The 16,899-nt window shown below is 41.4% G+C and overlaps 1 protein-coding gene across 2 annotated transcripts in view; it reads left to right on the forward strand.

Moving 5' to 3' along the window:
* The window catches only part of LOC120562920 (melanocortin receptor 5-like), a 119,316-nt gene extending 104,336 nt beyond the window's left edge, over nucleotides 1–14,980 (forward strand). For both annotated transcript variants that reach the window (XM_039806870.1, XM_039806871.1), the window contains exon 5: nucleotides 14,126–14,980. In XM_039806870.1, the coding sequence (XP_039662804.1) occupies nucleotides 14,126–14,684 (559 nt within the window). In that variant the 3' untranslated portion in view covers nucleotides 14,685–14,980. The remainder of the gene's footprint in view (nucleotides 1–14,125) is intronic.
* Nucleotides 14,981–16,899: the final 1,919 nt, after the last annotated feature.

The raw sequence follows: 16,899 nt of genomic DNA on the forward strand, positions 1-16,899 counted from the left end.
CTTCACTAACCCTGAATTATCACCTTTAAAATGTTTAATCTCTTCATGGTTCATGACATAACATACATTAAGACAGCTATGGAGAGGAGCACTGAGTGGGAGGATCTGAGCCAAATGACATGCAGCTGGGTCATTGTGTGTCAAAATCCAGGAAAAAAGGTGGTGCACCCTCTTAGAGTTTGCTCAAAGTTTATGCTACCCTTAATGTCCTTTAACACTTTTTTCCAAATCTAGGGCATGCTGTACAAACTTGTAATGGTTCAGTCATATTGACATGTTTGTCTTCCAACCTACAAAGTTTGGGCTGCCTATGAATTAATGTCCAAATATTTCTTCCCAGATAATGTGATTTTCAGGCTGTAAAACTAGTAATTTCAAGGGCTAAAAATATGAAGACAGGATTTGAACAGAAATATTTTACAGGCCTTGGTTTTTGGACACATTCTTGATTTAGACCAGGTTTGAACTGTCATCCTCAACCTTACAGTAGGCTACAATCAACGATTGTTGTTATGCACTGGGCTAACGTTTGCAGGTTTTAATTTGCGGGAAGTTAACGTAACAGTTATGGTGATGTAACTTTGGCTATGTTCACTGCATATTCCACAAATGAACGTGCCATAACGGACATGCAATACTAACATTACACTATCACACCAAGCACTCTCAGTCGCTTAGCTGCGAATTCCTAGCTAGAAGTTACTAGCGTCAACAAATAGGCACTAACTGGCGCTAATGTACAGTAGGCTACTTCAGTTGGCTTACTTGAAACTTACTTCATGTGACTCGAGAGCGCAGACTCGCCCATTGTGAAAATCTGCAGTCTTTTTTGCAGACTTCACAAGAGGCAACTCGTAGGGTTGTTCCCCATTTAATCCATAATTTGTATTTTTCATCTTCCAGCCAACGTTTAATTTTAGGCTCTCCAACATTTTATTTCTCCATTTAATAATCAAACTATTCAGTAAGTTAGGTATTTGTTGTGAAGGAAATACAGTTACAATTTCAAGCATTTTCAAGCATTTTATCCAAAATTCAAGCCCTTTTCAAAGCTTGAAAACACAACATCAAAATTCAAGCATTTTCAAGGATTTCAAGCACCTGTACGAACCCTGAATAAAATACCTTAATGTAACCAAAGTATTACAAACTACTTACATGTGACTATAGTGTCGCATTGCGAGACCTAACTTAGCTACAGTGCTGCTGTAGCTAAGTGCGTCAGATGACATGTCGGCTTAAACTAGATTGCTTGTGAAGGATGAGTCAAACTAACGTTAGTCACACAAGGAAATATGAGTCAAACAAAACAACGGCATTATACTACACACAAATATTAAGACATTTCTGTGATTAAAGTCAATAATACAAAATACTGACCAAAATGTGTTTTAATCCAGTAACATTAGTCGAACAGCTCCACTGTAGTCAGTATTTGCTGTACCAACAGGTGTTGACTGAAAAAGACTGTTCCTCCTAGATTTTTGTTTCCTGCTACTTGCAATCTAATTGGAGACTAACAGCCAAGAGTTGAGCGAGCAGAGAGAAGAGGTTGAGAGTGAGGGAGACATGACCAGAGCACAGCAGATAAATACATGCAAATTGTGCACAAAATAGGTTTTTGTTTACTCAAACTAAATCATTTTTTGTGAGTGTAAATTTCTGTTCAAAATGCAATGTAATGTGCTTGCAAAATATAGTTCTCTGTGCTCAAAACATACAATTACTCACTCAGGAATGTGACATATACACTTACCTAAAGGATTATTAGGAACACCCTACTAATACCGTGTTTGACCCCCTTTCGCCTTCAGAACTGCCTTAATTCTTCGTGGCATTGATTCAACAAGGTGCTGGAAGCATCTTTAGAAATGTTGGCCCATATCGAGAGGATAGAATCTTGCAGTTGATGGAGATTTGTGGGATGCACATCCAGGGCACGAAGCTCCCGTTCCACCACCAACCTGGGGTCCGGGCACCCCTTAGGGGGGCGGCAAAGATCACAGGGGGGGCACAAGCCTTTATCTGGTTTAAGGTTGAGGTAAAAAAAAAAAAAAGTTAAACGAATTATGATAATACACTAGAATATATAATGTATACAAAAGTCTGTATGAAAACTATACATTTTTGTTCTCGCTTAGGCAGGCTATTTAGTAGGCCAAACCTCCGGGACCTCTTAACCTGGGACCCTTGCTGTCACTATCACTATTTTATGAATGAAACATGGCGGAGAAACGTAAAAATGCTGATAACTCCTCTGTATCAAAAAAGAAAGTAAGGCACTATCTCGAGAGTTATCTCAACTTCGGTTACGGGGAGGGGGGGCTCAGCTTTTCTTAGACATAAGTAGGGGGGGCGCCAAGGAAAAAAGGTTGGGAACCACTGGCCTAGGCTAACGATTAGCAACATTGCACCCACGTCTGACCCACATTTTACTTAAGATAAATGGGTTAGTTGAGAAGCAAGCAATAACATTCACTAACAATATATTGACAAATGCCAGACAAATGCCTTATAGATACAGCTGTCAGAATAGCTGTTGGAAAATTGAATGTTCAGTTATCTGCTATCATTAACCTACAGCCAGTTTTGTCCATGTCAGGTAGCAAAAAGTTAGATTAGCCTAGATAATTCTGGATATCATAACCTGAGCAAGTAGTTGATGTTCGACTTGGATCAATCCTCTTCAATCGCAGAGGTGTGCTTCTGATATGTAGCCAAAAACTGCTGGGCTTCTTGCACTGATGAGAAACGCCATCTGTTTCCGTCATCTGCCACGATGAACAGCCGCGCTGGAAAGAGTAGTGAAGGCTTAAGGTGCATGACCTCCTTGTACTCCGCATGTTGCTCCATCATTTCAGGACAGTAATTCAATTCAATTCAATTTTATTTATAGTATCAATTCATAACAAGAGTTATCTCAAGACACTTTACAGATAGAGTAGGTCTAGACCACACTCTATAATTACAAAACCCAACAATTCCAGTAATTCAAGAGCAAGCATTCAGTGGCAAGGAGAAACTCCCTCTCAGGAAGAAACCTCGGACAGACCCAGGCTCGGTTGGGAGTGTGATGAACAGTGGCAATAATAGTTGGATATCATAACCTGAGCAAGTAGTTGATGTTCGACTTGGATCAATCCTCTTCAATCGCAGAGGTGTGCTTCTGATATGTAGCCAAAAACTGCTGGGCTTCTTGCACTGATGAGAAACGCCATCTGTTTCCGTCATCTGCCACGATGAACAGCCGCGCTGGAAAGAGTAGTGAAGGCTTAAGGTGCATGACCTCCTTGTACTCCACATGTTGCTCCATCATTTCAGGACAGTAATTCAATTCAATTCAATTTTATTTATAGTATCAATTCATAACAAGAGTTATCTCAAGACACTTTACAGATAGAGTAGGTCTAGACCACACTCTATAATTTACAAAACCCAACAATTCCAGTAATTCAAGAGCAAGCATTCAGTGGCAAGGAGATACTCCCTCTCAGGAAGAAACCTCGGACAGACCCAGGCTCGGTTGGGAGTGTGATGAACAGTGGCAATAATAGTCACAATAAAGATAATGGATCAGTGACTAGAAATAGTAGTTGTAGTAGTTCATGGTATAGCAGGGCACTGCAGGGTGTCACAGGATGTAGCAGGGTATAGCAGGGTGTTACAGGACATAGCAGAGCACTGAAGGGCGTAGTAGGATGCAGCAGGACGTAGCAGGGCACTGCAGACCGTAGCAGGTGTAACAGGGCATAGCAGGGCGCGCAGCAGGACCATGGCGACAGGCTGCAACCATGATTTAGGGGCCACCCTAATCCAAGGAAACATGCTAGGCAAAAAGAAAACATATGGACTCCGGGGAATAAGCTCGCCAGAGCTAGGTTAGTAACACAGACGGAAAGAGAGAGGAGAGAGAAGCTCAGTGTGTCAAAGGAAGTCCCCTTTGAACAGCTGTTATAGTCTAAAACTATAACAGCATAATTAAGAGAGACAGGTTAATCATCGTATGTAGATCGGCTTGTCTCTACACTCACCTAAAGGATTACCCTACTAATACCGTGTCTGACCCCCTTTCGCCTTCAGAACTGCCTTAATTCTTCGTGGCATTGATTTAACAAGGTGCTGGAAGCATTCTTTAGAAATGTTAGCCCATATTGATAGGATAGAATCTTGCAGTTGATGGAGATTTGTGGGATGCACATCCAGGGCACGAAGCTCCCGTTCCACCACATCCCAAAGATGTTCTATTGGGTTGAAATCTGGTGACTGTGGGGGCCATTTTAGTACAGTGAACTCATTATCATGTTCAACAAACCAATTTGAATCTATTCAAACTTTGTGACATGGTGCATTATCCTGCTGGAAGTAGCCAGGAGGATGGGTACATGGTGGTCATAAAGGGATGGACATGGTCAGAAACAATGCTCAGGTAGGCTGTGGCATTTAAACAATGCCCAATTGGTACTAAGGAGTCTAAAGTGTGCCAAGAAAACATTCCCCACTCCATTACACCACCACCACCACCACAGTGGTAACAAGGCATGACGGATCCATGTTCACATTCTGTTTATGCCAAATTCTGACTCTACCATCTGAATGTCTCAACAGAAATCAGACCAGGCAACATTTTTACAGTCTTCAACTGTCCAATTTTGGTGAGCTCATTCAAATTTCATTTTCTTATTTTTAGTGGAGATGAGTGGTACCCAGTAGGGTCTTCTGCTGGTGTAGCCCATCCGCCTCAAGATTGAGCATGCTTTGCTGCATACCTCGGTTGTAACGAGTGGTTATTTGAGTCAAAGTTGATCTTCTATCAGCTGGAATCAGTCGGCCCATTCTCCTCTAGCTTCAGCAAGGCATTTTCGCCCAGAGGACTGCCGCATACTGGATGTTTTTTTCTTTTTCAGACTAGGGATGCACCGAATATTCGGCCACCGAAAATTTTCGGCCGAAAATGGCCCAAAAGGGCATTTTCGGTTTTCAGCCGAAATACTTTTATCACCGAAACAATACGGCCGAAATGTTGTGATGACGTAAACAGAAAACGCGACCTGCACGTGTGTCAGTATCCGCTCCGTTCCACCTGCAAAGCGTCTCCTAAGCAAAGAGGTTGAGACGGACCACGGAGTGAAAACAATGAAAAGTACGCTCTTAGAGTCTGTCAGCACACGTTTCAGTGAGATCTGTTCGGATCCTCTGCACTTCATCGCGACTGTACTTGATCCGCGTTATAAAGACCATTACTTGGATGCGGAAATAAAGCAGGGCGCAAGGCGAAAATGATCCAGGCGCGATGGAGACGGAGAACACGCGTGGGAGACGGAACGGAGCAGCGCCCAGCGCAGGAGATCAGAGCGCAGAAAAAAGACTTGTCTCGCTGCACCAGATGAGGGGCATGCACCCTCGTTGTCTGATATGTTCAGTGAAACCCTGCAAGAAAGCGCCTCACTAATATAATAATAATAATAATAATAATAATAATAATAATAATAACAATAAGTAAGCTATTCTGTTCTTAGGCTACTGTATACTGTGACTATCAGATTGTAGCCATATTTCTGCTAGATATTTTTTTAATTAAACTTTAATATTAATTTATACAATTGCAATGCCTTTATTTTAGTAAAGTTAGTACACAGTCATAGCCATAAATGCAATGGTACTAATAATTGGCTTAATTTCTTTCGGTGTTTCGGTTTCGGTTTTCGGTCTTGGTTTCCTCTTTTTTCGGTTTTGGCCAAGAATTTTCATTTCGGTGCATCACTATTTCAGACCATTCTTTGTAAACCCTGTGGTGGAAGTTTCCTTTGCAGCAGGGGGAGAGATTTCACAGTTTAGTAAAATGAAACAAATAAGACAGACTGAGACTAAAACCAAGTTGGGTTTTTGTATTTTATTAAAAGAAGTATAATTGCAAATAGGAACAACATGATTTCACAAAAGGCCGCAGCCCAGTGTGGAGTCAGTTTCTCCAATGAGTGAACAGAAATACTAGGCTTTTATGCAGCTTCAGAGTGACAGCACACACGCACTTGGCTTGGTATGACGGTACAATTTTTACATGCAATCTGATACACATGAAGACAATCAGAGAAATACAAGAGACATCTTGGAGACATCTCACCTCCTCCTCCCTGTACGACTGTCATCCCCCAGTTACATCTTAACTGGCATGGGAAAACTAGAGATCGTTTTAGGGTGACCTTGTACCTTTATCGATTCAGGCAAACAGTGCTCACATAATGTTCCAGACTGGGTGTCTCACAAATTTAAAATCAAAATCTGCATGTGGGAAATGAGATAAACTCTTTCAACATTTGTGAGAGAATTAAAGTAGAAATAAAACATAAAAATATAAGGAATTATGCTTAAATGTAATTTTCCCATTACAACCCTACAAATGGGTGTGCGTGAAAATCCCTGTAACTGAGCAGATTGGGAAATACTCAAACCAGCCCGTCTGGCAGCAACAACCATGCCACGCTCAAAGTTGCTTAGATCACCTTTCTTTCCCATTCTGACATTCAGTTTGGAGTTCAGGAGATTGTCTAGACATGGACGACACCCCTAAATGCATTGAAGCAGCTGCCATGTTGGCCTTTGGAATTAAAATAGCCCCACATCATCACATAGCCTTCACCATACCTAGAGATTGGCATGGGGTACTTTCCATAAAATCATCTATCAATGCAAATCAAACCAGCTATTAGGCTAACTGACATAAAACCATGCCAATCTCTATGTATGGTGAAGGCTATGTGATTATGTGGGGCTATTTTAATTCCAAAGGCCAAGGGAACTTTATCAGGATGCATAGTATCCACTAAATAACTGGCCTTTAAAAATAAAAATCGTCCTGCCTCTATGGGAATTTAACATAGGGTTGTACTCACTTTTGTTGCCAGCGGTTTAGACATTAATGGCTGTGTGTTGAGTTATTTTGAGGGGACAGCACATTTACACTGTTATACAAGCTGTCCCCTTAATACTTTACATTGTAGCAAAGTGTAATTTCTTCAGTGTTGTCCCATTAAAAGATGTAATGAAATATTTTCTAAAATTTGAGGGGTGTACTCACTTTTGTGAGATACTGTATGTCAACCACCAGTCAATAAACCAATATGTTAACAAATCAAAAGTGACATATCCTCTTCTTCCATTACTACTCTGTTCCTTCTGTCTTATCCTTTAAGGTAAAACAAAACCCTGATGCTAATTTCATGACTTCGAAATGCAAATTGGTCACATCAAACAACATCCAAAATGTCCAAAAACAGACAAACAGAGGCCAGACAGCTAATAAGTTGGTAAGTTAAATCATGTAAGATATTAATACGGATCCTATTTAAAATGGCTACTGTCTAAATACAATAACCTGATGGCGGAAGGAATAAAAGATTTGGAGTAATGATTACTGTATATACTGTATGTACTGTATGTAGGATTGATTTCATTTTATTTTCACATGTGTATCTGTGGGCATGTGCTCATCTTTAGCCTAGCCTACATTTAGGCAACATCTACATATTTATTTAATTTATCACAGCCAATGAATGAAGAAAGTTAAATTGGGTAGAATATAGCTAGCATATACAGTACAGGCCAAAAGTTTGGACACACCTTCTCATTCAATGTGTTTCTTTATTTTCATGACTATTTACATTGTAGATTCTCACTGAAGGCATCAAAACTATGAATGAACACATATGGAATTATGTACTTAACAAAAAAGTGTGAAATAACTGAAAACATGTCTTATATTTTAGATTCTTCAAAGTAGCTACCCTTTGCTTTTTTTGATAACTCTGCAAACCCTTGGTGTTCTCTCAATGAGCTTCATGAGGTAGTCACCTGAAATGGTTTTCACTTCACAGGTGTGCTTTGTCAGGGTTAATTAGTGGAATTTTTCCCCTTATTAATAAAAAAGCAAAGGGTGGCTACTTTGAAGATTCTAAAATATAAGACATGTTCTCAGTTATTTCACACTTTTTTGTTAAGTACATAATTGCATATGTGTTCATTCATAGTTTTGATGCCTTCAGTGAGAATCTACAATGTAAATAGTCGTGAAAATAAAAAGGAAACGCATTGAATGAGAAGATGTGTCCAAACTTTTGGCCTGTACTGTATAATAAATATAATGAAATAATTTAGTTTAGGCTATGCATAGTACCTAGACCTGCCAACAAATGCTTATTGTTAGAAGAAAACCAAACAATCCTTAGACTTATAGACCACTACTGACCTCAATCACACCGGCTCCCTCAGAATCAACTGCTCTGCCAATCTCCTGCTTCTCTTTCTCTCTGCTGAAATATCTTCCAATATCCTTCTCATCTGCTCAATGAATTGAAGGATACAACGGTATATATCATTAACAGGGACCCTATGACATTTAGTTTTCAGTGACAACAACATTCTATGGGGATTGATATTGTTTTAGAATATGCCTACTATAGAGATAGGCTATATTATTGGCAATGAATAAAGAGTTGTGATTAGCTTGCTAAGTTAACCATTTCTTGTATTTCCCTCGTTCACTCTAGCTAGACATTAGTTTTCCATAGCAAACCAAAATATCCCCTTTCCTTTACCTCAAGAAAATGTAGCAAAAGGTAAGCAGGTCATTAAAAACAACTTACAATTTCACTCTGTATCACTACATGTAATCAATCTTCCTTTCACCATTAACGTGTGTATCGGTGTGTATGCGTGGGGGGAGGTTGCATAGCGAGTTCAGACCAAAGAGTAGCGACGAGACGAGATTAATCCCCAAGTTACTTGCAACGTGCCGGTCTGCAACGCTCTGAAAGCTGCCAATGCAACGAGACGGTGCGGTGCATCATCTTGATAGCACAACGACTCTACTCTACTTCTGTCTAACTTCCGACATTTTTTTTTAGCTATTGTTTTGTTGCTATATATATCATATCATATATCATATCCTCATATCAATGAGGATAAATAGAATTATTGTTCTTATTATTTAGGGGGGCTTAGGAACATTTTGTGGTAGCTTCAGCCCCCCTAAAATAGGCCTAACGACGTCCCTGGATAATTGCATTAACGAGAAATCTTACAGGTGTTCCTAATAATCCTTTAGGTGAGTGTATATTTTAGTTCTCCTCGCTTCTTGCGGGCAGCCCGTATGACCAAGTCCTTAGTCTGGAACTTATGGAAACAGATCATCATGGCTCTAGGTTTTTGCCCCTCAGCTGGTTTGGGTTTGAGTGCTCGGTGAGCTCTGTCTAGCTCTGGAGGAGAAGAAAGCATGTCTTTTCCCAGCACATCCACCAGAAAATTTGAGAAGAACGACATGGGTCGTGTGCCCTTGACTGCTTCAGGCACTCCAATAAGACACTTCCCTGTATATCGGAGATCTTAGCTTTTCAGCTTTGGCGTTATCTTCAGCCATAGTGTTTGTCGTTGCCTCTAATGACTGGAGCTGGTTCAGTCAAGACTCCAGATCAGAGATGCGTTGTTCATGGTTGGTCATTGTAGTCTGCAATCCATCTAGCTTGGAGTCAATGATAGCAAGCTTGTTTTCAAATCTGAGTGAGCTAGTGAGTCAGATTTGAACCCTAACCCTAACCCTAACCCAACAGGTCCACTCATAGCTCAGCTAGCATGTTGGCCAGAGTAGCATTATCAATGTCGGCACTGCCAGCTAAAGTTGTCTGCTGTTCAGGCTTTTTCGAAGATTTGCCAAGTCTAGATGACATACTGGTGGGCAGAACTTGTTCAAGCAGTGTGAGGTGCCTTAATTCCGCAAAGTTGAGTTAGATGAGATGACTAAATAGTCAAAATATAAAATATGTGGCGGGAAAACACCACTACTCCATTCCGCATACCAACCGGAAGTCCCTATTGGCTTGAAATTTTACATTTGCGTTTGCATGAAATGGGGTAGAGGCTCCATATTCATGCGCCATCTTGAAATACGTTAGCCGTTAAGGGACATACAGGATATACTGCTCTGCCTTTCGCGTTTTCGCTGTCATATGATAAACTCACAGGTGAAAGGAAACAAGGAGGACCACACTAGCCTGGGTAAACCCTGATGAACTTCTGGCAAATTTGAGATTTGCTCTGCAAGTCAGCCTGGCGAAGAGCCCATTCAAACCCATTTCCAATGTCCCCAAAATCGAGGCACCAATCACAACCGCTGAGGCGGGCTTTACACCAATCACAACCGTTGAGGCAGGCTTTACGTGACGACGATAGTGCAGCGACGGCGAGCAGCTTTTTTTTTACATTCAACATGACGGCGCAGCGTCACCCGGATCGTTGTTCTGATTGGTTTTTGACTACCCAATGCGCCCAGAGGCATTTGAGCTGCGTCCGTTGGTGACGCCCCTTTGAACTGTCAATGAACCTTTCCCAGACCCACTCTCAGTTACAACTGAGAAGGGTCTGGTGTCAACCAGGCTAGAACCACACATATTCAAAATCCAAATTTCAGGAACAGGAGTCTTCTTCTTCACCCAGAAAAAGAAAAAGGATATTGAAAAGAGCAAGAGACCAGCATCATTAGAAAAAAGCGTGAAGACTACCGTAGCTGTAATACGTACTTTGAACTGCGTGGCGCGAGAGAGTTGACTGCAATATATGAACACTAGATGAGAAAAATTCCCACACATTGGACCTTTAAAACTTTTACAGCCAACTTAATAAAATGACAGGATTTTTTTGGGCTCAAGTCCATAAATACAGTTAATGAATAAGGGCACAGAGAACAACTGAAGGCTCGGTTAGCAACGATTAGCTCTGATAATGGGTTAGCTCCAGTCAGCTCCAGTTAACTCCATCATTAAAGGGGTGATAGAATGCAAAACCGATTTTACCCTGTCATAGTTGAATAACGACAGTTTGGTGGGTAAATAGGACATACATAGAAGCTCAAAATCCCACTGACACCCCTTTACTATGAAAATCTCATATTTTGAAACTGCCTCTGAAAACTGGCGAATCCCAACAAAGCTGAGTTGCTTGCGCAAGCATCTCAAAATCCGGAACCTTAAGAGAACAGTCACGCCCCAACATTTACATAGGCTACACAACTGACCTGAGATCAGGTAGTTTTCTGAATCTAGCTAGGTCACGCAGATCTCTGCTATTCCATTACAAAATTCACTTCTGAAACTTTTTTGCGAAATCAACCATATAAAGCTCGAATATGGGCCGCTTTTAACGAAAAAAGGATGGCTAATTGCAAATTTTCTCCGACTGTGTGTCGGAGTTTAGTGCCGATGTTGGTGCTGCCTGGGTTGCTACACGCGCCCCCTGACCGCAGTGTCAGCGAGCTTTGTTACGCCCCGCAATCTTTGCACGCGCCCGCGCAGGATCCAGTTAATCTTATAATGGGTATGTGTGTTGAGTTATTTAAACAAACAATCGGAAAAATAAACGCCTCTTGTCCGTGAGTCTCATTGATAGAGCCGCGGTGAGATGGAGTCCATCAATGAGAGCTAGCAAGCCTCCTCCTAACTCTGACATTCACAAAAATACATTCAATTGAAATCCGAAATCGGACAAGTGTTAGCTAAGCTTTGTAAGACCTTGAGGAACCTGTAATATTCATGCCGTGACGAAATTCAAACTGTAAATATACTTTAGTTATGCGAAAGTGAGCAAGCTGCGGTATTTCCCCATTGTAATGAATGGTTAGCTTTATAAGACATTGGGGAATGATGTTGTATAAGTGGCGTGACAAAATTCAAACTAAATATAATTTAGTTATGGCGACAATGTAGCTAGCTAGCTGCGGTATTTCCCCATTGTAATGAATGGGACATATAGCAAGCAGCTGTTCGTCCTACAAAGACGCCTTGGGTTCATAAAAATGCCTTAAAATCAAATCGGACACAACGGTTAGCTTTATAAGACATTGGGGAATGATGTTGTATAAGTGGCGTGACGAAATTCAAACTGTAAATATAATTTAGTTATGGCGACAATGTAGCTAGCTAGCTGGGGGTATTTCCCCATTGTAATGAATGGGACTATACACAGCAGCTGCCGTCCCTACAAAGGCGCACCAGCGTTCATAAAAATGCCTTAAAATCAAATCGGACACAACGGTTAGCTTTATAAGACATTGGGGAATGAGTTGTATAAGTGGCGTGACGAAATTCAAACAGTAAATATAATTTAGTTATGGCGACAGTGTAGCTAGCTAGCTGCGGTATTTCCCCATTGTAATGAATGGGACATATAGCAAGCAGCTGCTTGTCCTACAAAGACGCCTCGCGTTCATAAAAATGCCTTAAAATCAAATCGGACACAACGGTTAGCTTTATAAGACATTGGGGAATGATGTTGTATAAGTGGCGTGACGAAATTCAAACTGTAAATATAATTTAGTTATGACGACAATGTAGCTAGCTAGCTGCGGTATTTCCCCATTGTAATGAATGGGACATATAGCAAGCAGCTGCTCGTCCTACAAAAAGACACCCCCGCCGTTCATAAAAATGCCTTAAAATCAAATCGGACACAACGGTTAGCTTTATAAGACATTGGGACATTCAAAACCGTAAAATGTATTTTTTATAGATATAGTTATGCCGGCAGCTGGCCGCGGAGCCCCGGTATGCAGTATCCACAAAGGGTGACTTTGCCCTGGGTATGGAGCCCAGCAGGCTGTCGCTTCGTCAGACTGTGTGGAGCTCCTAAAGCCCGACACGTCTTACCAAATTTGCAATTAGCCATCAATTTTTGTAAAACGGCCCATATTTGAGCTTTATATAGTTGATTTCTCGCTTAAAAAGTCTCAGAAGTGAATTTGGTAATGAAACATTGCAGTGTCTGGAATATGAGATTGTGTCGCCTTCTCTAATGTATGTGTATTGGGGATTCGCTCAACCAATCAGCGCTCTCTAATGTCTGCGTATGGCAAGTTGCTCAACCAATCACCGCAGCAGCGCTCATCTAAATATTCATGACCATACCATATTTGGAAGAAAAGCTCTTGTTACAAATAGGGCCAAAACACAGGGATGCATAAGGGCCAGTAAAATATCAACCAGGCCATTTTCAGCCCAACCAATGTTACATACCCCATTAGGAGACCATAAGGAACAGTGTGAAATACCCTATATAATCATTCTATCACCCCTTTAAGATATGTAGCAGAAAACGCTGCCGTAAAGAGGGTGAGCAACAATAAATGACGTTCTTGGCCGCAGTGTTTCTGCGGTTTAGTACAGTTAACCCTACGGCAAGAACACCAGCAGCACACTACTACTACCAATAGCCTGAAATGCCGCGTTGATGCTGTGTGTCACGCACGTGGAGGGCTACTTCACGATTGAGAGGGGCTGGAGGCCGCTTGTCTGTGTGCACTGTAAAAAATGTAATTCGGATTTTATCTACCTGGGCGGGTCTCAATCTACTTGGGCGGGGTGCCCAAGTATGTAAGAAACTATGTATGGGAAACACTGCATTCATATAAATTCATGCATCACCTTATTTCATCAATATAATAAGGCCTAAAGGAAAAAACTGTTTATGTTTAATATATCTAATATTGTGTTGGTCATACTACACAATTATTTGTTTGTCTTTGTTGAATAATACAGCAGATAAAGAGCTTCAAAAAATAGTCGCATTTTAATTTGTAATCGCAATATTGATTAAAAAAATCGCTATTAGATTATTTTCCAAAATCGTTCAGCCCTAGTCTGTATCATCTTTTAGTCTGGTTTCTTAATAAGTGAATAGTTATTTCTTTCTCAATTATTTGTTAATGTTATGTAGTAATTGTTTTCAACAAATAGTTCATACAGTAAACATTTGTTTGACTAATTTATTACTAAACCAAGCCATCACACGCCACACCATCACATTTTGTGCCACCCACCACCACAAGTAAATTTTCAACCTGTGGGAAAATGTTTATGACAACTTTGGGGGTGAAGGCCTTATTGAAATCACTATGTTTATTAGGGCCAGAGCACCAAATAACGTTCGGCGAAAGCCCTATTGTCCGGGAAATGTGTAGGAAGGTGCGAGGGCCTGATCATTGCTGCTTTTTTTTGTTGCAATTCCTCAGTGACTAGGTAAGGTTGCTAGAAAAGAGTAGGTTAGTTAGGTCACTTCAGATATCAATATATGTCATTATCTACAGGTACGTCACTATCTTCTATGCACTGAGATACCACAACATCATGACAGTGAGGAGAGCCGGCTGCATTATCGGGGGAATCTGGACCTTCTGCACGGGCTGCGGGATCGTCTTCATCGTCTACTCAGACACCACCCCCGTCATCATCTGCCTGGTCTCCATGTTCTTTGCCATGCTGCTCATCATGGCCTCCCTCTACAGCCACATGTTCATGCTGGCACGTTCACACGTGAAGCGCATCGCTGCCCTGCCTGGCTACAACTCCATCCACCAGCGGGCCAGCATGAAGGGGGCCATCACGCTCACCATCCTGCTGGGGATCTTCATCGTCTGCTGGGCCCCCTTCTTCCTCCACCTGATCCTCATGATTTCATGTCCACGCAACCTCTACTGCGTGTGCTTCATGTCCCACTTCAACATGTACCTCATCCTCATCATGTGCAACTCTGTGATTGACCCACTCATCTATGCTTTCAGGAGTCAGGAGATGAGGAAAACTTTTAAGGAGATTGTCTGTTGTTACAGCCTGAGAAACATCTGTGCTCTGACAGGTAAGTATTAAGAGACACATAGACCAATGATAGGATTTGTAGGATGGAGCCTGGTCAGCCCTCAAGAAGACATGGGAGAGGGATCTAAATAATTTATTACACTGGTTGATGAGGAGTTGGACAGAATTTGCGATGTGAGGGTACAACTCATCCAGTTCAAGATTATGCATTGCTTCTCTTGGACTCCCTCCAGATTGTTCAGACTTGGTTTGAAAGACACAACAAATTGTTTGAAATGTAAGACAGAGGGCAGCTAATTACTTCATGTCCTATGGTCCTGTTGTAAGGTCCAGGGGTCTCATTTATAAACGTGGCTTACGCACAAAACGGGGCTGAAAATGTGTGTACGCCACTTCCCAAGCAAAGGTTGTGATTTATAAAAACAAACTTGACAGGAGAATGTGCGGTCCGCAAATTCTGAACAATGCGTACGCACATTTTGGAGACAAAATAGGAATTGGCGACGCAGATGGTGAGGTGGTGAACTGAAGACAGACTGCAGAGAGTAAATGGGAATAAGATTACTCGTTACAGTGATTACAGTGATTACAGTGTTATTTGCGCTTGTACAGTGTGATAATTGTTCCATAAACACCTCCAACTCAAATCTTAAATCAAAACTCGTTCTTAACATTTAATCAGCGCTGTCTCTCCGTCACATTGTCCGCTATGGAGCGCAGGAGGAGGAGATGGCCCGACTGCATGGAATACAGGATAGCATCAAATACCCTAGCATTAGATAACGGCAGAACACACTGTAAATAACTAAATATATATCTTTAAAACTGTGCATTTATCATCAGATGTCAAAGTCTGGAAATACAGCCGTTAAGCTCTCGCGCAATCGTTACACTTAATGTCCTCGTTATTGGTCCTAACTTTAATACTGTTCATAACAAAACCTGCATGAAGAAAAGTGTGTTTGCCTATTACATTTAGATTTCAAATTGTATCTCGGGGTGGGGGATACCACTGATGCTGTGATTTTAGAAAGGTGTTAACAATCATAAATTGTTGTAAACATATAAATACTGCGGTGAACCCGTGCGTAGTGCTGCATGATGGCACTGCTGGCCCTGCAGGAGGACTCCGCTAATGGAAGAATCAGGAGAAAAAGAGACTTCAGGGACCATGACGATGACTGGCTAATATGCCGATTTAAATTCCCTGATATAGCTGTAATAGTAATAGTAATATAGCTGCGCTCTTGGATCTATGTACTGAATTGGGTCCAGTAGAGAGGGCAACGCACCGGAGCCGTGCCATATCCTGTTCCAAATACAGGTCCTTGCCACTCTGGGTGAAACCAGCTAAGTGTTTTTTTAAATAAATATTATATATAATCTTCAACTTTATCACTAAGGCTTGTTTGGATATGATATATAGTTCTGTTAAATCTTATTATATGCATCTGGTATATCGAAGCTGTCCCCGAGTGCTGTAAAATCCTGCTGTTTTGGAAGATTTTATTAATAAAGGTAGTCTATAGATCAGGGTTCCATACACTGTGCAAGAACAGGCAAAAATTATAATTCAATTGGCAGCAATTCCCGAGCGTCTGAGAGTTTTTTTGCTTTTTCTCCGCCAGTCATCATGATTTGGCATGATTCGGTGTAACAAAAGAACAACTGCAAAGGTCATTAACATACTTATCAGCATTCACGAGGTGCTTTGCATTGACTATTTATGGTTAAAAATGGGCGTGTACAGGGCGGGATAAGAGGCTGATCCACATACGCACACTTGTAGTCAATCTGTGATTTATAAAGGGAACATTGCTTACAGGTGTGCGTACACACGGTTTTATAAATGAGACCCTGGAATTTTGGACTGGGCTACATGATAACCTCTGTCTGTTGCAGGGACCCAGGTTCCATTCAGCCCAAGATTATTTGTTCTAGGACAGGGGTTTTCAATAGGTGAGGCGTGCCTCCCCTGGGGGGCGCCAAAGAGCCACAGGGGAGGCGCAACACGCCAAGAAAAAATAACTCTGTATGCAGCTCTATTGATATCGGTAATTGTGCGTGCGTGTATTAGCTTTAAAATTTATTGTTTCCTTGTCCCAAGTCAACAGAAGTAAGCATTAAGGGAAGAGACAGGACCCAGCAAAAAACTTAGGAAATATGATCCTGAGTTATAGTTAGGTTTCACCTGGTCGGTGTCCGAGGCTGCACCGCAGTGTGTGGTCTGCAAGGAGGTGCTAGCAAATGACAGCACCTCCACCTA

Source organism: Perca fluviatilis, chromosome 7 (assembly GCF_010015445.1).
Source record: "Perca fluviatilis chromosome 7, GENO_Pfluv_1.0, whole genome shotgun sequence".
Classification (NCBI taxonomy): domain Eukaryota; kingdom Metazoa; phylum Chordata; class Actinopteri; order Perciformes; family Percidae; genus Perca; species Perca fluviatilis.